At 38.2% G+C, this 22,120-nt stretch overlaps 1 protein-coding gene across 1 annotated transcript in view; it reads right to left on the bottom strand.

Moving 5' to 3' along the window:
* Nucleotides 1-268: 268 nt before the first annotated feature.
* ndufs4 (NADH:ubiquinone oxidoreductase subunit S4) overlaps nucleotides 269-22,120 on the bottom strand; it is a 24,718-nt gene continuing 2,866 nt past the window's right edge. The window contains exons 2-5 of the mRNA XM_079250972.1: nucleotides 21,480-21,558; nucleotides 4,201-4,373; nucleotides 4,036-4,109; nucleotides 269-478 (exon numbers count right to left, since the gene is read on the bottom strand). Coding sequence (XP_079107098.1) covers nucleotides 375-478; nucleotides 4,036-4,109; nucleotides 4,201-4,373; nucleotides 21,480-21,558 — 430 coding nt within the window. The 3' untranslated portion in view covers nucleotides 269-374. The remainder of the gene's footprint in view (nucleotides 479-4,035; nucleotides 4,110-4,200; nucleotides 4,374-21,479; nucleotides 21,559-22,120) is intronic.

The following is a 22,120-nucleotide window of genomic DNA, read 5'->3' on the forward strand; positions in this document are numbered from 1 at the left end:
CCTTTTTAAATTCCACTTGTGCAGCTCTCCAAACACGGAAACAATCTGGGCAACAGGATAGAAAAAGAAAAATGTCAGTGACATGGGTCTGCAGATATATTTATCTCTTTGTTTAAACAAGATCTAATTGTAATAACATGTTCCCTATTGTTTTTACTCTTGCACAACTTGACTCAGAGAACAAACACTCCATTAATCGACGAGGCTACATTAGGTAGTCAGTAATGAGGTGAATGTTTGAAAAGGAAAAGCGATAATGACCCAAATGTTTGGATTTTATATATATATTTAATTAGCATTTATTGACAAGAATAATACAGGTCTGTTGTGGGACACGCATGGATCAACCAAACTAACAGATGGGTGTCTTCAGTTTACTTGGTGGTCCTCCTGGACCTCTTGTCCCAGGAGAAGTTTGCTCCATAGGATTTCACCCGGGGCTTTGAGGACCTCTTCTCTGTGATCTCATAGCTCCAACCTGAAGGACAAACACTAGAATAAGTGATGGTGGTTAGAGTTTAACTTTGAATGAGCTCCAACCCCTATATGAGCTGTTTGGTAGACAACAGGCTGTGTTGTCAGGACTGCTCTAATCGTTTTCATGGTGCAATAAACAGAAGAAGCCAATTTCCTCAAACTTCCCCACTCCAAATGAGCATCATTGCTGTAACACACACACAAAAATCAAGTCACCTCTGTGTAACTATTCAGGAAGCCCATTACAAGTATTCTCTCAATGTGCATCTATTTTGTGATGGTTTTAACAGTGTGGCTGATCTGGAAACTCATTTTAAAATCTTTATTTATTTTAAAAAAAAAAAAAAGGCATTTAGTAAAGGTAATAAAAGGGGCAAAGAACCTACAAACCAAATAAACACCTGAACACAGAATGGTTAAAACCAGGAAGGTCCTCACAGAGTATCAGATTAGGCTACAGATCACTGACTACACATCCACTCTCCTTTTCTGCTCTTTAAGGTCAGCTGATACTGACTTTCAACATAAGACAATCACCAAATAATAAGTAACTCAGTCTGAGGTCAGGACTATGTATGTTATGTTGATAATATACACAGCATGTATTTTCCTCCCATTAAACTCACCAACTGCATGACTGGAAGATGGATGGATCAACACAGCTGTTCAGCTAAGGGAACTTAAAGTGGAACTATTATGTGCATTTCAGGCTAATTTATTTTTATTTCTGAGACCAGAAGAGCTGGGATTGATCGAGTTATTGTCACAAATCGCTTTATTTACTTCAGACCGACCCTCTCCGTAGGCTGTCAGATCAGCCTGTGGGCAAAACGAGTGGATTGAGACTCTTCCGCATTAAGCCCCGCCTCCCGCCACTGCACTACATCGGGAACGCGCACCGCACCTGCTTTCGCCGTCATTGTAACATCTCATAAACAGAAGGATTAGGCTCATATAAACTCAATAAAAAAAACAAACTACAATGTCAGCACATAGCATACAGCCCTACATGTTGGAACCTGAATCAGACCCTGAAAACAAAGTGGAAAACAGCAACCCACAGCAACGAATGCAGCAGGATGTCTCTCTTTGGTAAACTCATCAGCCATCGTTGGAAATAACTTTATCCCACGTTTTCCACCCGCCTGATGTATTTGTACATGCCCTAGTTAACCAGTAGAAGGTAACCAATCACAGAACCTTATCCCCCGGGACGTCACAAGGATTTCCAAGTAGAAAAAAACTCTCTAAAATGACGCATTTTTCGTCGCCATGGAAACCGAACGGAGAGAGTGCTGGAACTCAAACTCAAACTCAAACATGCGTTTAGGTGATAAAAAAAAACAGTGCCGTTCACATGTCTGATGAGGAGTCAACACTGTAACACTGTAGAAAGCTCAGAAAACTCCAAATACCATAATAGCACCCCTTTAATATAAAGTGGACATGATGTGTTTAAAGTCATTAAAGTACAAATGTTGAACACAGTGTCATTATGAAACAATTACTGTTTAGTATTGTGTGCTTATTTATCATTTTTGTTTGAGATTTTTCTGTCACAGAACAACTTCTGCGATGCTTCACTAAATAAACAAGATAGTCTACAATGCAGTTTTGTTTAGCATTATTATTATTACCAGAATAATATATCAGATTGCTTTTTACCATTTCTGAAGCTTAAATAACTTGGATCATTCTTGGGGATAAAAACATCTTTATCCAGGCATCCTAAATCAAAACCAACCATAAAATCAAAAGAAAATAACCAATAAAATCAGCCAATAAAACAATGAGAACACATAAAAGAATAGTAAATGCAGCATGAGGCTTTCAACTATATGTTGCAAGAGATGACACGTGGACTTGACAAAAGGGAAGCATCACAAAGAACTTAAAAAGTAAAAACAGATGAGTCTTTAAATCTGATTTAAATTACCAGTCATGTACCAAGGTTTAATATGCAAAGTTTGGAACAGCAACCAGAAATGCTTTGTCGTCTTTGGTTTCGAGACTTTAGAGGGACATAAAGTACTTAGTGCCATAACCTAATTGCCCCGATTAACATTTCAGTAGTGTGCAATGGAGCTAAGCGATGAAGGGCTTTAAACTATAATACAAGTTAAAAATAAATCCCATGTCTCGCTGGTATCCAGAACAACGGCGATGTCTTTTATTTGTACCACTTAGAAGTCTGGCAGCTGTGCTGTGAAATAACTGTAGTCTGGAAAGGTTGAAATCAGTTAACCTCGTTCACAAAGAATTACAGCAGCCTGGGCAAAAGGAGATGAAATTATGTATAACTGTTCTCAGGTCCCTAAATGAACTTATTGAAAACTGTTTTAATTTGGCTTTAGATGTAGTTCCACCTGGTCTGAACTTCCCTCCAGAGCCCTGCTGACTTGTTTATGATACTGTAAATGATATAAGAATCCTGCACTGTGTACTACAACCTGCACATGATTAGATGGGGGATAAAATGGGATGTGAGAGCAATTTAATCACTTATGTTTAATTAACAAAAGTTCCTTGTAAAAGAGAATTTTGCAATAATTACACTTGGTTTTACTGAGTGTAAAACACTCAGTAAACGTAATGTGTCATTCAAAAGGGGCAGCAAGCACAGGAGAACTGAAGTCAACCTGACACATGAAGTTTAAAGTCTTGTCATAGAAAGCATAAAATAATTCACATTAATGTCTCAGACTGAGTTGAAAGCGAATGAGTAAAAGTGCGTCTTAAGATATACGTTTTAAAAGTGGATCCGTTCCGGTACATTCTGGTACAAATGGGAGCAGCTGATCAGCTGACCTCAGAGACCAAGCAGGAATGTACTGGTAAACCAGTTCAGAGAGGCAAGGCCGTTTAAGGATTTAAAAACAAAGGATTTTTAGCATGAACTGTAAAATACACAGCCAGCCAGTGGAGCGAGGCCAGAGTGGATGTAACATGAGATAAGCCTGAGACGGAGCCTTGTGGGATTCCCATTTCATGTGAGCAGGCGATGATGAAAACTTGTTTAACAGAAGCATTTCTGACTGGGAGGTAGAAATATTTTAATTCTGTGCTTTGGAGACCTTTTTTTTTGTTCTCTGGTGTTTAAAAGATTGTTGCTGCTCATAATGACAAAAGCAGCATTAAAACAATAGTAAAGATACCAAAAAAAAAAAAAAAACAGCTTTACAGGCATTTAGGATGTAAAATTCAGTGTATTAAAAAAAAAAAACACCTTTATTTTTTCTACATAATTTCAGAGATAACTAGTAACTGAAACAGGCCTGTTGTTTTCCAACATCCTGGGTGTCAAAGCTCTGTTTTCAGTAAAAGTTGAACGACTGCCTGCTTGATGATACTCTGCGAGGCAGCTGTCTTTTCTTTGTGTGAGATGAGCCAAATTAGCCACTAGACACACATTATGAAAATGTGTGTCTCACTGATGTTGGTAAAGCAAGAAAAGCCTGGGGTGTTTCAGGCAATGTCTTCTAAAGGAGAGAATAAAACTCTGGTGTGGATTTTGGACTTTGTCCATACAGACCCCGAGCATCCAGAAAAATCCCTTACCATTTTTCTCAGCAAAAGCGACGGCGTCCTCCTTGGAGGAGAATGACAGCACCATGTTGGATAAAGGATCACCCCTAAAACACAGCAAACAAAGTGGTTAAAAGAAATGTTGCAGGAGGAAAAAAATCTCTTTATGTGAAGAACGGAGAAGACGGGGGTTTTTACGTTGAGGCCCAGCCCATGAGTGGATTCTCCCAGCGCTCTCTGGTGTCAAAATCCATCTTCCACTTTTTGGTGCTGTTACTTCCAGACTGCATGGCTGTTTTGGCGGGCACGAAAATGTGAACCTTGCGGGTTTTGATGTGCTCCTCCGGGACCCCTGTCAGTGTGGTGATGTCCTAAGGCGAAAAGCATTATATCTCAGTAAATTCAGACTTTAAAGGATTTTGTTTTGCAACCTAATAAATGTACAACATTCCCAAACTCATATTGTCCCGACCCACTGCAAGTGTGCTGTTGTGTATATTTCTGCTGGGCACAGTTTTTTTTTTTTTATTCTTAATATGCATTGTTCAATCTTTTTTTTTTTTTAAATTTGACAATGCAAGCATTTTTAATACAAGCTCTACTCCAATAAAGTTGGGACATAAATAAAACTTAAATGAAAACTAAATCGAATGATTTGCGAATCCTTTTTAACCTATATTTAACTGAATACTCTGCAAAGACAAGGTATTTAATGTCAAGGCTGACAAACTTTTTTTGTATTTTTTTTTGGCAAATATGTACTCATTCTGAACCTGATGCCTGCAACACGTTACGATAATGCTGGGACAGGGGCGACAAAAGGCTGGGAAAGTTGAGGAATGTTTGAAAAAGAATGTTTCCACAGAAACACTTCAGAAAACCGCTGAGGTAATGCCACAGCTAACAAGTTCGTTGCTACATCTACAAATGCAAATTAGAACTCTATCATGCAAACCTAAAGACATGTCAATAATACGTTGGCCTGTTTGGGACCAAACTCATCTGAGACTGACGCAAAGAACAAAATGTGTGCTGTTGTCTGACGGGCCAACATTTTCGATTTTACTTTATTTTTTTGGGAATCCTGCATGTCATGTATTCTGGGCCAAAGAGAAAAATGACCATCTGGACTATCAAGTTCAAAAGTCCGTACATGTGATGGTAAGGAGCTGTGTTAGTGCCCATGGCATGGGTAACTTGCACATCTGCAAAGGTACCATTAACACTGAAAGGTAATACAGGTAACATAAGAAGAAAGGAGATGTAACACAGTAATAAACATGCCCCTGTTCCAGCATTGTTGGAGCGTGTTGCAGACATTCAAATGTGACACAATTCGAAGTGAGTGAATATTTGAAAGAAAAAATTTTTGGGCTATATAGAGTATTCAGGTCAACAGGTTAAAAGTGATTTGCAAATTATATCACATTTTACACAACGTCCCAACTTCATTGGAATTGGGATTGTAATTACAGGAACAAGTTAAATCAGTTAACATTGCTGTTTTTTGCAGATTTTTTTTTGTAGTAGAAATCTCTGACACAAAGACATACAAGTGATTTTGCAGCAACTTCCTGTGAAGTTTGGTGGGGATAACAAAGTGCTGATTTGTGATTTTAACAAACAGCTGGGTTCTAAAGCTGGCTCCTGATATGTCTTGAGGGCAGTGAATTACGAGGGATTAACTCTGCTTTCAGAACCACTCTACAGATGTGCTGCCATGCATGTAATTGACAAACTGAACTTTTATAAAAAGCAAAAGGGATCCATTCAAGATAAATAAATCTACAATAAATTAAAAATAGCTTTTTGACAGACAATAAACCAGCTATTCATAGATATACATAATGAACTCAGAAAAGGAAAAAAGAAACTTAAAAGAGGATTTAATTGAGCAGTCAAAGCTTGCTGTTTATGCTACAAAATGACTTGTTTTTCTTTGCCAGCAGTCTTGTGAAACCTCTCTGACTTTCATCAGTGTGTTACTGACATATTTTTCCTTCCCTGAAAAGAATGTGATCATAGCAAAAATATGTTTCTGCCTGTTGAAAAAGAGGTCATCTGAAAAAATATCCACAGGTGTTTAAAAGAAATACAGCTTAAAAGCTTCAACAGCATCTCCTTGATGTTCACAAAATCTGCGTATGGAAAACATTTAGTAGCTATAAAAATGAAATTATTAAATCAGCTGCTCACAATTTTTGTACATATCAATGTGTGGACATTTACACGAACTTTAAATAATAGTGGTGTTGAAGAAAAACAAAGCATGGCAAAGCCAAGGAATGAAAGCTTTATGGATACTGTAAAAGACAGAAGAAGTTTGGATTGCAATTTTATTGTTTCTGAAATATTCCATATTTGTGTTTTTTGTTTTCATTATGATCAACTACGCATACATTTTCCAACACTTTAACATGCCAGAATTTAGCACCCCCTCCCTTCACCTCCTTTTCCAGATAAATGTTTGATGTAATGATGCGTGATTATTTCGTTGCTACAGCTTTTTTTTTTTTTTTTTTTTTTTTAAATCTTTTTTAGCCTGTTTACTGCAAAAGCTGTGGAGCTTTAGTAATCTGTCCTATATGTTCTGGAAGTCAGCGTATAATTATGCAGCATTTACCTTACATAATATCTCTACATAAGTAAATTTCTTTTAGTTGCTGTTACAGTTTTCATCTGGTTTCCAAACAAGAGCCTGCACATGCTCCTTCCTGCACATGTAAGAGATGGTAAACTATCCTTGTCAACCAGCTTTGGTGGATGACAGCTGGCTAATGTTAAGTTGCACTCAAATTAATACTTTTTTTGTTTTAAAATACAGAACTTATCCAATAAACAGCTAATTTTGATACTGGGATTTTATTTGGGCTAATTCTGTGAACACTGCTGATTTTACTTTTATTTTAGTTTTAATTGAACAGAAACTGACTATTGAAAGCAGTAGCGCAGACACCAACGCTGCTTACTGACTATTTGATCACTACAAGCCCTTTCCCGATTCATTAGGCCCACATTATGAATCCATTTTACTGAAGTAAACAAAGAGATCAGTCATGACTATCATGAGGTAATTCCACTTGGTTAGTCAATTAGAGGGGCTGTTACAGTTGTGTGAATATAAAAATATATTTAGTCTGAGTTACAAAGTACTTTGCATAAAAAAGCACAAAGAAAGAAGTTAAAACATCATAAAAAATAAAATAAACAATGACACAAAGCAAAACACAAAAAATGTTCAGAAACAGGTAATTAAGCTAAATCTGGCATTTCTTCAAACAATCAACACAAGCAAGTATTTATTTGCGATAGTTTCAATATTCCACCTTGGTATCGGTGAATAGTCAGAGATTCATTTAAAAAGGTAACCACATCCTCAAAGTCAGGTGGGTCCAACAGACTTAGACGTATCTAAAAAGGACAACACTGGAGTTGAAGGACAAACAAGAAAAACCAGAGACAGAAAACCATTAAAGCCAGATTTACACCATGATTCTTGTGCTTTTTGCATTTAGGTTGAAATGAAAGCCTAATACTTGAGATGATTTATTCCAGACCATAAGAAAGTAGGCCAGTGTTACAATTGGAGGAGGAGGGGCCTGTGGGAATACTTAATGCATATTCCTCAGCAAATGGAGTCCCTTCAGGCTCCTATCAAAGATCTGGTTCAATTCTTCAGGGAATTAGCAAACAAGCAATGGGAAGTCGGCGACAAACACAGACGAACCTCCCAGCACGCAGACAGCAGCCACCCAAGACTGAGGCCTTTCCAGGGAGCTCTCCTTTCAATACAAGAATTTTACACATTTCAATAGGCATTACAACTTCAAAGAATCTAATTTTCATCATTGTCTGTCATCTGCCAGTTGATTTGTAGAAAGGGGGTCATTTTCCATGAACCCCACACAAAAGCCCGCCTTTCCTTTGGCAAAGGAGCTTCCAGTGGTATTTAAGCCAAGTAAATTACAGGTCCAACGACTAAACTCCTGCTTGTTTCAGCAAAACATCTTTCTGCAATGTTAAGAGGCCGAATTTAATCATAAACAAGATCTGCACATTGAAAAGATTGTTAAAATCAAAGGAATAAGACAGACAAAAGCTGTGGGGGGGGCTTCACAAGGGCTTGGTAATTATTTCCGGCTGCCCTATCTACTTAACCTTAACAATTCCTTCTTGTCACAAAGAGGAGGAAAACATGTTCTCCTCACACAGAGGGGTAATGGTTCATGACACAATAACACACAAGACAGTGTTGAGTGGCAACAAAATTAGATGCCAGGCTTTTGTCCAACTTGGTCATCAAAAATGTTGTAAAATGTTGATTTCTGCTGGATTTACGTTGCTAATTTCATTAGACGGTGTGAAAAAAGCTGTTTCTCCAAATGAAAGAGGGAGGGGGGGGGGGGGGGGGGGGGCAAACTTCCTGGAAATTTTGGAGGAAGGACAAAATCCATTAAAATGCACTAGAGATTCTAAGAGGAAAACTCTTGAACAACAGAACTCGCAGAAAGGAGCCAAATAAGAACTGCGGTAAGAAACATGTTGAACTTTGTGTTTGATTGCGTCTTTTGGGGGCTACATGCATGAAAATGTCTGAGATGCATTAGAAACGATACACTTGGGATTAGCAGGTCAGAGTATGGCTATGCATATATACTTACATAAAGCATAACTGACACACGAGGAACCTGTATGGTACATCGGTGCAATAATTCGTACAGATGTAGCAGACTTTAACTCACAGCTTTGTGTGAATGAGCACAAAAGGTCCTTCATAAAAAAAAAAAGAAAAAAAAGGGAGGATGTGTCAAAACAAAGTTTCTGCCAAAGCACTGAAAACACTGCTCATTATCAGGCATTGTTTGCAAAAATACAAGTCTAGACTTCTATGATACTTGCATGCTTTACACTGAGAGCTAGAAGGGTTATTGGCATAAGGGGCTCACCCACAATATCCAGATTCACAAAGGGGATGATTGTGGCTGGAATGTGGTGTGTTCCCAGGAGGACTAGAGAGGACCGTCACAAAAGGAAAACCCACACGGTGGGCACTTTTTCTTCTGCCATGTACAGGAAGCAAAATGAGAACTATCAAGTTTGACACTATTCACAGGGCCTTCACAGGGCCCTACAATACCTGGCTGGGCAGACAGAATGCCGAGCTTAAGAAAGAGGGGGGGGGCGGCTGGCAAAGTCTCCGTCACGTGAAAGCGTGTCGATATTTCTGACAACTCCTGGCTACATGCCAAATAAAGAGCATAGGAGCTTGTCGCTGTGGGGCTGCTGGGCCCACCAGATTGCTGAAAGCTGGTACCCCTAATACTCCAACACTGACCTGGAATGGAAGGTTTCTGTGTAAATAACAATGAAATCGCAAAGTGCTTCAGTTTAGAAAAAATGTAGTAAAGAGGCAGATAATATAAAGAAAGAAAAGCTGGTAAAACATAGAAGAGAAGGTGCTATTCACTTTAGATATGTAGAAGGCATTAAGGGGAATGCGATTCTCATTTGTGATCCCGGTTTTTTAATTAAATATTGCTCCATGTTAGAGGAGAAGCAGCAACTTGAGCAAACAGACAAAATGCGCTGCAGGAAATCCAGTCTGTGTAACAGATTAAAACACATCCAAACGGACAACCACATGTCAAATTAAAAAAACATCTTCACTGACAACACCAGCGCTGCAAATACATGCAAGTCAAGCAAACAAACAGTGCAGGAAAAACTCAGCAAATGAAAACATACTCTGCAAATAGTATTTCTGTGTTTACAGAAAAAAAAAAAGGGACATTGGACGACACGTTGGTGTGGCTGTTGGCAGCAGATTTCTTGGTTTGAAGACTTTCTCTGTGTCCCTGAGCATGTTCTCTTCCCACAGTCAAAAAACATACATGTTAGGTTAACTGGTGATTCTAAATTAAGTCCAGGGGTGAGTCTGAGTGCGCTTGGCTGTTTGTCTCCCAGTCGGTGAGACTTGCTGCTGTGATGGACCAATAACCTGTTGGGTCTCTAAGGACTAAAAACTTTTCCTTTCCTTTTCCTTAGTTAAATCATGGCGCACGTCATAGAACTTTGTGTTATATTTTACTGTAGGAAAAGTGGCTTATAAATAAAGTTTGATTTGATTTAGGAATATCTTATTGATATCTATCTATTAGGGCTGGGTGATTAATAGATTTAATCGATTAATTCGGATTTGCTGTTTATTACGATTTATTTTTATGAAAATCAGGATGTTTTTTTTGCCCCGCCAGCACCTTTTGGGCTTGCATACCTTATGGTGACGTCAGTGCGCTCCCGCTGCTTTCCCACAGAAACGCATAAACACAACAACATGGCAGCTAGAAACGTAGAAGTGTCCCCTCTGCGTTTCCATTACATGTTGAAAAATAAAAACGATATTTGTACGTTTCGACAAACAACAGTTGTAATTTGCGGGTGTTTCCGTTGAACAATGTTTAGCAAATTAGCATCATGTTTTGTAATTGCGGTTAATGCAAAGTGGGCACGTAGCGTTATTTTATGCTTTTCTACTTGCTGCGGAGAATTTGCTTCGGATTTTCTGAGCTTTTCTCCCTCATTTTCTTTTCTAAAACTCTGAAATTCGAGGTTGTTTATTCCACATCGCGCCATCTTTACCGGGAATTAACTGGTCACGACCCCCACGTCACGTAAACGCAAAAAAAGTGTCTCCATTACACTTTTGCAAAATAGTTCTGTATTGAAATGTCTGAAAAACCTCCTCTTGAGATCGTAAAAACTTTTATAGCAGCGGTTTTTATGGCGATATTTAATTTTTGCAAAGTTTCTAGGTGTGATGGAAACGCAGGGTTTTCAGTGTGGGAGGGGGCGTTGTCACATGCCACAGCGGTCTGAAGCCAGATGCAGCTGACAGACTCGTCTTTCTTGCCAAAAATGTGTAAATTAAACAAAAAACAGCAAGAATGTAATAATACACATATGTTAGAAATGCAGCTTTAATAACATTCTGGGATTTTTTAAAAATGGTATTTTGTATCAAAGAGGTCAATTTTTTTTAAACACATGTTAAGTGTAAAGAAACATTCATTTTTATTACCTCATTGCCAATGTGGGAAATTGTTTTGGTTATTTAATGTCAAAATACTCTAAAAAGGAATCACTATTTTTCTTCCAAGAGGAGGCATTTTTATTTATCAGTTTTTTTTTTATTTTAGAATAAAGTTACACAAGTGAAGTGAGGCCTATTCTTAAACGTATGATCAAAACTTAAAAACTATCTCACAGTGGAAACGCACTAAGTACAAACATGTTGTTACTTATAATGTTTACAGTGGCAGCACCTGCCATCTCTTTTTACAATTTCTTTAACAGCTTGTTTAGTTGCACTTTAAATTTAGGTAAACTTTTAGGCTGATCGCAATAAAAGCATTTTTGGAAAAAGAATAATTTTTGACATTTGTAATTTTTTTTCTTTTTCTTTACAGTAAAGGGGGAAAAAATTGATTAAAAATCAGAAATCGGATTTGGTTTTTAAAAAATCTGAGGTTTTTTTTTTTGGCCATATCGCCCAGCCCTACTATCTTATCTATCTATAAATACATTTAGTTAGATATATCTATCTATATATCTTTATATATCTAAGATTATATAATTTATTGTACTTTTGCCATTCAGATGCTTGTCCTTTAGATGCATCTTGGTGGAGGTGGTACATGTACATGTTTTTTATAGGTTTTTTTTTTTAATAAGATTGTATTTCTGTGTTCTGTATGTTTGAGAAACAAAAATCTGAATTTGAACTGTCAGTCAAAAACAATCACTAAAATAAGGCTTGAATACAAAATACTTGCACTGAAATCTTCATCATGTGCTTTATAAAAGTTGAATTTAACTTATTCTCTCTCACCAAGTCAATTCTGATACAATAAAAAAGTAAAACCTTCTGTATGTAGGAAACCGTTTTGTTGTTGTTCTGACAGCACTTACATAGTGCTTTTCTAGTTTTGTCAAATCAAAAGTGATTTCAACTACAAGTCCCATTTACACACACGCATGTCTCCATGGCCAAACACACACATTAACACTACTGCACACATCAGGGACAATGAAAGGTCTGAGATATGTTGGTTTGAGAAAATAAAAACTGAACAAACATACAAATGGTCACACTCCCTTCCGAGGGACGTTCTGCTTTCCTTGGTTTTAGTTTTACAAAATTCTGACAAACTGTCTTTATATGATAGGGAGATGCTACACAACATGTTTATAATTCGGAGGAAAAAGGGTCTTACGCTGTTAGTTACTTTTCTATACACTTCAGAAATCACACGGTCAACTGTAGAAGTGCTGAGTTCAGGTTACAAAGGAAACCCAAAATAATCCCTTTTATTCCTGTAATTTAAGTTACAGACCAATGCTACCATATTCTTAATCCCATCAACAGTCCGCTGGTTCATTTGTTTTTGCAGTAATAAAGGCAACATGGTAAATAAGACGACAAGTTCTCCCTTTCAGTGAAGAACTGGAGATGTGGGCAGCACATTGTCTGTTTGCTAAGTGTTCTTGCAGTGACCACTCTCTGCATATCGTTTAGCTCATCTTGTCAGCTTCAGATGATTTGCAGGTGAATGTCCATATTTCCTGCAACTCATTTCCCACAGTTTATATATTAAACCCAGATTTGGCTGCTCGGCTAAATGAAATATGGTCTCCATTCTTTCCGATATCATTTGCAGATTGGTCCAAATGAAAGGGAAGATTTTTGTGGTGCACAATGCTTTTTTTTTTTTTTAACAGATCGAGTTTCGCCAGGAGAGTGGATGCATCTTATCCTCCCAAAAAAGTGGTTTTTCCAATAAACAAAATATTCTAATAAGAAGAAAATCCGATATCACTTTTGGATTTGCTGTTGAGAGAAGTAATACTTTTTTTTCCAGCAACTAATTCACTTGTGATGAAAATGTGTTGGGTCTGAAGAACTGTGAACAGAGCTTCACCGGGGGGGTGGGGGGCATCCTGGGGTTTGTCAAAATGTTCACAATGGCTGGAAAACAGGGGAATGCAAGGTCCTCGACTTTTAAACACTGCTCACTCTGTCAGTGAACAAAACACACAGATCATTTTTACTGCATATTCAGAAAGTGCGGAACATTTTAAACATAAAACAATAAACCACCCGAAGCAAAATTCACGTCTGTTCTTACAGTGATCCTGGATGGCTCACTTCTTGTTTATAAAGATGATCAAATCTCCAGTAAACCTGGCCTCTGGAACTATGCAGGGCGAGAACCGGGAAGTTATGATCCTAACATTTGAATCAATATTCATCATTGAAGAGTTGATAAAGATCAAAAGACCACCAATCCACTTTCACAATTATGGGGAAATGTGAAAGTCTTAGTTTTTTCTTTTTTTTTGGGGGGGGGGGATTTTTTGAGACTTTAGAGATAAACACAAGAGGCCCTCAGAGCACAGACCTCCCCAAAACAACTGTTTTTTTGTTTTGTTTTTCATTGTGGGAATCATTTTGAGTTAGACAGTATCATGGCAAAATTATCCCCCCAAAGTAAAGAATTCTTTTCTTTTTTTTTTTTTTTAAATCCTGGATCCAGGCAGTGATCAGGATCAATCCAAAATCATAATCACTTGTTCCTTAATCAATTTCTGAGATTTCCTCCAAATTTATATAACGTTGGTCCATAACCGTTTGAGTTTGTTGCCAACAGACAGAAAAACCACCTCAGCTGCACACATGATCTCTGCCTAGGCTAAGGACATAACCGCAACTAATATTTAACCTTTACTGAAAAGAAAACAGACATATTTAGTTTGAATTAAAAGAAAAAAGTCAAGTACGAGGTTGCATCATTGCTGCTGTCTTGCTTTTAAAGCTGATTCCCACCAGCACCGTAGACACGTAGACACGTAGACACACACACACACACACACACACACACACACACACACACACACACACACACACACACACACACACACACACACACACACACACACACACACACACACACACACACACACACACACACACACACAAGTCGACACATAAAGGAAGCAATTTTAGCTCCAGTTCTGGGTTTCTGTGGACTTCTGAATGGTGACAATGACACAGCAAAGGTCCAGTCTATCATACCAGGAACACCTGAACACTAAAAATGCTGCTCAGCAGACAGAGAGGTCGGAAGGTTAGCAGAGCTGAATCATGTTGAGTCAGCATGAGCTGAAAACCCAAACACATCACCCTTAACCCCCCACTGTCCAGCCCACACCCAGACCCAGAACTTCACTCATCAGCCTTCACTGGTTCCCACCTTCAGACATCTTTGAAGAGGAAACAACATGCCAATTACTGACTGGACATAGGAGGGGAGGGAGAGGGAGGGGGGGGGCTCATCTAGAAACAAATATTTTTCTGCCTGCTCGTGTGTGGGAGTGATTCAACACTTTAGAATGAAAAGCAGCTGGCTTGAGGGTCATCTTGACTCTCACATTACACATACTGGTGAGGATCGGAAGGAGGGGACGGGAGGAGGGGTCATTCATGAAAACACCGGATGCATCCGTGCTTGTTTATTTGTGTCCATAAAAAACCATTTTGCAGGTAGATATTTAACAGACATTCACAGCTTGGACATTTTCTCAATCCAGAATGTGCTTATTTATCATCGCTTATTAAAACCCCTTCTTTTGGTTAGTTGAAAACAATTTAGTTGGTGTTTTACTATTCTAAAATTGTTTAAAAATCGTGAATCGCAGTCGTGAACAGGGGGCACATTACAACAGGGATAGCAATTATTTCCACAGATACTCAGTGACTTTCACCCCCTCTCATACCATGCTGTATCATTCAGAAGATTTAATAGGAATCACTGATGACAACAACTAAAAACTAATCTGAAAATATTACCAGAAAATGGCTTATCATTAATAAATAATTATAAGTGTACACACAAACAGAAGCTGCAAGCCCTTTTTAATATTCAATGTGCAAACACAACACTTAGCAGCCTGACACTTCCTAAAAGTATCCAGCTTTGGCAGAGCTGACGAGTCCTTTTAAGAGGCTTAGCATCTATGGATGAGAGTGTTAATGAATGAAATACCATTTAGTGAATGATACATAATAAAGCCACTTGTCTGGCACTCTTCAAAGACCAACATCCTCTGACCCACTACTCCAAACTTGAGCAGAGAGGGTTTTTTTTGGGGTTTTTTTTTGCATGAGCGCGCCGTATGAGAGCGGACAACCAGACAAAACAGCCACTTAGGTTGTCTGTGTGCAAAGGAGGGGAGGAAGGGTGGGGGTGGCGGATGAGAGAGAGAAAAAAAGGGGGAGTTTGGGGTGAGTGTGGTCTGCTTAACTGTAGATTAGATTAGACAAAAACCAGGTATTTGGCTTTATAAAGCTGGTGCTATAAAAGTTCCCTCATTCATTTTTCATTCACAAGTTTAAGCCAAAAAATTTCACCTCCTTCTTTTCTTTCAGTAAATAAACATGCAACTGAATGCTGGCGAGTCCATTCAAACCAACTGTTTTTCTTAAGATGGACAACGATATGCACACCATGGGCTACTGTGCTGAAATTACCGACTAAGTAAAGGAGAGCAAGGTGCATAATTGAACTTCAGTATAAAAATTTTCTTTAAATTCCTCTTTAGACATGTCAAAACTGCAGCTATACTAAACACTGACGTCATTTAAACCAGTTACAGCACATTTACCTTTACTTCAGGGTACAAAACTTGGTTATCCTGCAGGTGATGAAACATATTCCATGCATTCCTTCTTCTCACCGCAACCATTTTACGTCATTAAGCACAAGCTGGTGACCTTATGTTTTATCTATAACCACAAAAATCTGGCAAAGATGACTTAATCTGTTTATTTGGAGGGAATAACTTCCTCAGCTACACTTTACTTCTCAGTCTCTTCTGCAGCTCGCACCAAAAAAAAAAAGAAAAAAAAAAGCAACACAACAATCCCAGGTTTATCTGACATTAACTCCATCAGAAAGCAGCTCTTTATGCAGTGGTAGTAACCGTTCATTACTTAGTACTGCATGCTTTAGTATTTTATCTTTTTATTTAAATCTTATATTTGATCATATTTAATCTATCTATTATTAGTAAGATAAGATAATTGATATTGATTTCTGGTACAATTACAACTGAATTTTCAACCATGCAGAGGCGAAGCTTTAAAGTTGCCTTAAAGAATGCAGACATTAGTCACATACCATGGACCTAATTTTTTTCTTTTCTAAATTTAAAGTGATATCTGAATTTAAAAAAAAAAGCACAGCAATCAGTGGTGGATGCATCTTCCTGTAAGGACAGGCTTATGTCTGCAAACAAGATGTGTGTTCACAATTAGTGCTATTCCATGTAAAGCAATAGAAGAGTTCAGCTTTTTTGTGGCAGGACAAAGCGAACGTACTGAAAACAGCAACAGTGCGAGCAGGAGCATTAGAAACAGTGCCTCAACAAGGGATAAAGACATGAAACTACTATTCTTGGCCATCTACCGCATGAAGACCAAAACAGATTTTTAGCTTTTTCTTTTCTTTTGAACTGAGTACACCAAGTCACATCAGCAAAAAAAAAATCCTCCATGTTTCGTCTCTCGAAGCAAAAATTGTTTCTTTTCTAATCCGTATATGTATTGTTTACTATTCATTTTTTTATTCACACAGCCTATCAACACACAGTTACAAAAAATAAAAATTGCAGGAAACACAATTAGTGTCTTCGTTCATCATCTCAAAAGTGAAATGTGATACCCTGCTGAAAACACTCTGAAAACACTTGAAATGATTCTGTGTGATCAGAGACTCCGTCAGTCAAGTCAAATCCTGAATGTCAGGCATAAAATCTTTCAATCTGATTCCAATTTAGATCTTTAAAAACAACTAACAACAGTCTTTTCGACTCAACTACCTTACTGCATTCAAACCCCACATCTTGTGCCCAGATGTGATGTCACTTGCCAAGCAAGCGCTACGCTCTAAATTTACAAGGAAGAAAAGATTTCAAATTAACAAACACAGAATGCCAGGAATCAAATGGGCCTACCAATTTAATACTCTCTTCCTCTCCCCTTCTTCCTCCCCATTCTCCCTCAATTCCCCGCAGTCTAATAACTGTCCTCCTCTGTCTCGTAAAACCTTAGTGCCTTTAGAGAACTCTATAACAAGGCTTCACAAGCGCTTTAAGATTATGGTGTTGTCTTTATGTGGAGAGAGGGAGCACACTTGGCCGTGGCTGAAGCAGGAGTAGATGTTCAGACACTTGGGTGTAAGTGGGGGGACATATTGAAGCAGCTGTTATGGTTATAACCGCAGTTGTTTCAGCAAAGGGCCAGAGAGTGAAGCAAAAGACCTGACTCTAATTGACTGAGGTCACAGACGTTCTGTGTAAAGCTGTGTATCAGTGGCCAGCCGGCCGGACCCTGGGAGCTGCCCAGCATGCTTAATCAAACAGTAATTACAAACAAAAGCAGGTCGGCATGGGCACTACAGGGAACAGCTTTGGGCACTGGAAGTCCATCACACGCATGTCTTTTTATTTGGCATAATTCCCAATTCCTTCAGACAATGGCTTCAAAGTTTTGCTCACAGTAAAGTCAAACATCAGTCTGTGAATTTGAAAAAAAAAAGATATAAAAACAGTTTTAGTCTAAAATTGTCTGATGCGTATATTCGTACAGCCTCACGCATTTCATCCAAAAAATACTTGACTTCGTCTCAAAGACAAAGTAAATCAGTGAAACCTGAAACTTAAGGAGACAGAAAAGGATGTAAGGACTGAAAAATCTTAGCACAAAAAAATTTGGACATTTTCACTGAGTTCTTTATCATTTTTAGCTAAAAGCAATAAACTGTTTGAAAGATGAGGTACAGACTGTACAGACTCATGTAATCCATTGCATTTTTTAAACCAATGTTCTCAAGTTTGCAACCTGTAGTCAATCTGTGGACAAACGGCATCAAACGTCCTTTTTTACAGAGTTCGTTCAACTTTTTGCCCTTTACAGCTTAAATTAGTCTGTAATGGAGATGCATGAACAAACCGGAGAGATGCAAGTTCCTGTAAGGTTTGCAGTTTTTTGGACAGATGAGACCAAAGGACAAGATAATGACTATCGCAGACAAGAAACATTCAGACAGAGTTTTTGGAGAGAATTCAAAATATCAAGTGCCCAGGCCAAAATGCAACCTCATCTGAATGAGGTTATTCACAAATGTTCACTACACAACAAGCAGTGCACCACTTTCTCCTCGGGCTGGCTGACAGACCCAGCAGAACAGCAGATGCAGACAGTGTGCGATTGGTCAAACCAGAAAGCAATTCACACTTATTGACAAGCCTGATAAACGACTAGCATGCTGACACACGTTGAACGCCCAAAAGGAAGAACGCTCTCATTGCCCTCTTCCATGTGAGATGGAGACCACTGTACTGTAAACAGCTGAGGGCCTCTCTTTTTAGCCTGTCTGGGTGAGCATTAGAGCGCTTCCCGCCGTCGCAGGCAACAGAGTGCCACAAAGGAACCTCTGTGGCCGACAAAACTGAAGTGGCCACTGTCTTTTTCGTGAGTCTCAGGGTGTCTCACAAACTTTTTTCCATACAAGCTTCTTTTCTTTGAACCCCCCCTCCCTGGTTTTTAGAGGCCCTTTTTTCCCCCTCTTCTCTGCTGTTCCTCTCAGTGGCCCCTACTGAGAGGACAGAGACAGACACTCCGCCCAGCCAAAGGTTTGTCTGCCAGTACGGCCAGCTTTGGTCTGGGACAAAAGCACACGCTGCCCAAACTGCTACCCCCCACCCCCCCTTCCAACAAAACAAGTCCACAACAGACTCCCACATTCTCCCAAACTCCCTCTTTTGCAGTTATCTTCCATCTCCCTTTAATGAGAAAACATGAACCCCAAAGACCAGTCTTTGTTTTGTACAGTTGGTACACTGCTAACCTCGGCCACTTCAGATGCACGCTTATTGCTGTTCAGGCTTTGCTATAACACTTAATGAAAAGAGCCACTAAAGACTCAGCCTGGTAAAAGCTACATATGTATGGAGAGAGAGAGATGACACAGTCATTGTTGCATATCTTGATTACACAATTATTCTTGGGTTTGTGTTGTATTTAAGATAGTTAAACTTTTATTAATACAGCTTATGAACAAAACCATGATCACGAGTATCCAATGGAATTCCAGTGGAATATGATAATTATCATTTATTTCATCACTTGCCCAAAATCTTTTACTTTCCCAACCTTTTACTTTCTTGGGCATGTTTTGGGCCTGAAAGCAAAAATGTAAGTTAAAAAAAAAACAAAAACTAACTCAGTATGGCTACAATGACTAAGAAAATGTTGCATTGATCCATTTAATTGATACTTCTCAACCTTGAATCTGATTTTGAGTTGTAAATACAGTCTGGATAAACAATTCCAAGACAAACCAATTTACCTGCTGGTTTACTGAAAAGTGCTTTTGCAGCCATTTTATTTTACATCTATTTTGCAACAAAATTCATAAAATGATATCTGTCTGATCATGATAGGTTGTTCTGCAAACATTTCTAATTCATAAAAAAGAAAAACAAACAAAAAAAAGACAAATCATGTTTTCTAAACAAACACACTCTTAACTTGCTTGATTTTTCTCTGCAACTATAAATTTCAAACATGTTGGGTTAAATAATGGGAAACAGAGTGCTGTGTGCACGGGAAGCTCGGACCTCGACAGCAATAGTCCTACAAGTTTAGCATGTTTCCTTGTTTCAGTACACATGATAAATTTATTTTAAATTAACTGAAATGATCAACTAATATATAGAATAATACATTTGTCATCTACTGATCAGCTGAGAAGTGAATTCAACTCAACTTACCCATAAAACTAATCCTTTTACAACTGACTTACAGACCTCAGAGGAAAAAAAACAACAATTTGTCAAAACAGAGACCTTTAAAAAAAATCAATGTGATTAATGAACATTTGTCTAGTTGCATATTTATTGGCAGAACTGCAGGTAAGCTTATCAGAAATAACCCTGTAATTACCGTTATTTAGATAACAGTGAACATTGTTGCATAAACCTTCATTCATCTGCATTTTAAAAAAAAAGGATAAACTGCAAACCTGTCATGATTTCACATAATTTCCCCAAATAAAAAGAGGTTGTTGACAAACTGATAGACTTGACTCGACGTAAATTATGTCAGCTCAGTGTTCTGCTATCCTCTGCTGTGCAAATGGAACATACAGTGTAAAAAAAGACTTTTTAAGAGATGGGTTACTAAACCTCTGTAGTCTCAATTTGTCTGGATATAGCTGCTCAAGGGGGCTTTAGCCATTATTCATGTAACACATACGAAGCTATGATGTAACATTTCGTGCGTACTGTGGGCTGTGTATGAGCCAAATTTGGCAAAGATGAAGAAAATAACAAAAAAAAAGAAAAGAAATATCACCCTTTCTAGTTCTGCGACATCAACATTGATAGATTTAAGAAAAAAAGCCAAAACTGTGGCAGTTCAATAACTCAAGCATGTTTTACAGTAAATACATTCAGTATTCACTTTTCAGACTAGATTTTTGTGTATTCAGGTTTTTATGAATGTAATTTTTCTCACATTTTTTCCTCCAATCTCCTTTTTAAACTTGTTATTATCCCAATAAAATTCACTGGAACAAATGGGACACAAAAAAGGCAATTTATTATTTTGTCCAGTGGATTTGTGTCTATTACTCTCCCTGACCAGAGAGCCAAAAAGTTCATTTCAGACATCGAGTGTTACTGTTAATGATTACACAGCCAATATTCATTCATTAATAATCTAGGGTAATCTCAGTACAGGACAAAATGAAGCCAAGACACAGAACACGCTGTACACGTGGCCACACAACGCCATGTCTTTCATTCATCACTTAAATGGACTTTAATCCAAATGGTTTTTAATCCAGCTAAATTTTGCTTTATTATGAAGTGTTTTATTTTATTTTACCTTTGCTAACAAAAACAGGGCAGACAAATTACTAGAATCACTCACTACAAATATTACCAACTGAAGTGCTGGTGACTCACAATATAAGTGTGCAGAAATTAAATGTTTCATGTTGATCTTTCTTGTCTAAATAAAACATGTACTGGGTTTACGTAGCATCACATTTTACTAAACTGTTTCCTACATTTCATTTGGGAAGCTATTTAATAGTTGTATGAATGAGGAGGATTGTAAATAAAAAAGAAAAATTAAATGAAAAAAAAAAAAACCATGGGTGCTATGAGCGTGTTCAGAAGTACAAATGACAAACTTTTCCATTGCACCATTACAAAAGCCTACTGTCCTGTACAAGCTGATTTTGGCAGCAATCTCAGCAAGTTCTTGAACAATTTTCCAGGAATGTAACTGGAAAACGGCAGATCAGACAAACAGCAAACCACATTACATGTTGACCTGGAGGAATTCTTACCAATTTCTCATCAACCGTTATAAGTTGCGTGTCTTGTCCTGGTTTCTCCGCCAGCCTCGCCACTGATGTGCTTGTAGACCTGAAATCCATTAAAGCAGACATTTCACTCAAAACGTATGGCACAGTAGTAAATTACACAAACAAGAAATATGCTGAAACCACTGAACAAGTCTTGAGAGACACAGTGGGGTAAGGATTTACAGAAAAAGGAAGTGACAGAGAAGGAACACCCCCCCCCCCCCCCCTCCCCTCCAGCCACATATTAGTTGTGTCTGGTGAATCTCTGGCAGACTCTTGCTCTCATCCTAATGACAGGACATGCTTAATGTTGGCTGTGGTCAACTGACAGGCGAGGACTGTGAAGCTCTTTGTGAGAGTGCAGCCGTATCCTGTCACAGAGCAGCCAAGTGTCGTCACTACTCATCCAGGAAAGGAAGGCCACATTTCACATAATGTCCTAATAGTCCAAATATTATCCCCTTTTCCATCCATAATAATAGAGGATATTCAACAAAAGTCTCAGGTAATGAAATTGAATAAAATGAGACAACAAAAAATGTGAACAATTTTTAACCAACTTAATTATATTGATTGTGGGATATACTGCATTAATAAAACTATATAGAAAAATCTTATGTTTC

This window comes from Telmatherina bonti (genome assembly GCF_933228915.1).
Source record: "Telmatherina bonti genome assembly, chromosome: 13".
Classification (NCBI taxonomy): domain Eukaryota; kingdom Metazoa; phylum Chordata; class Actinopteri; order Atheriniformes; family Telmatherinidae; genus Telmatherina; species Telmatherina bonti.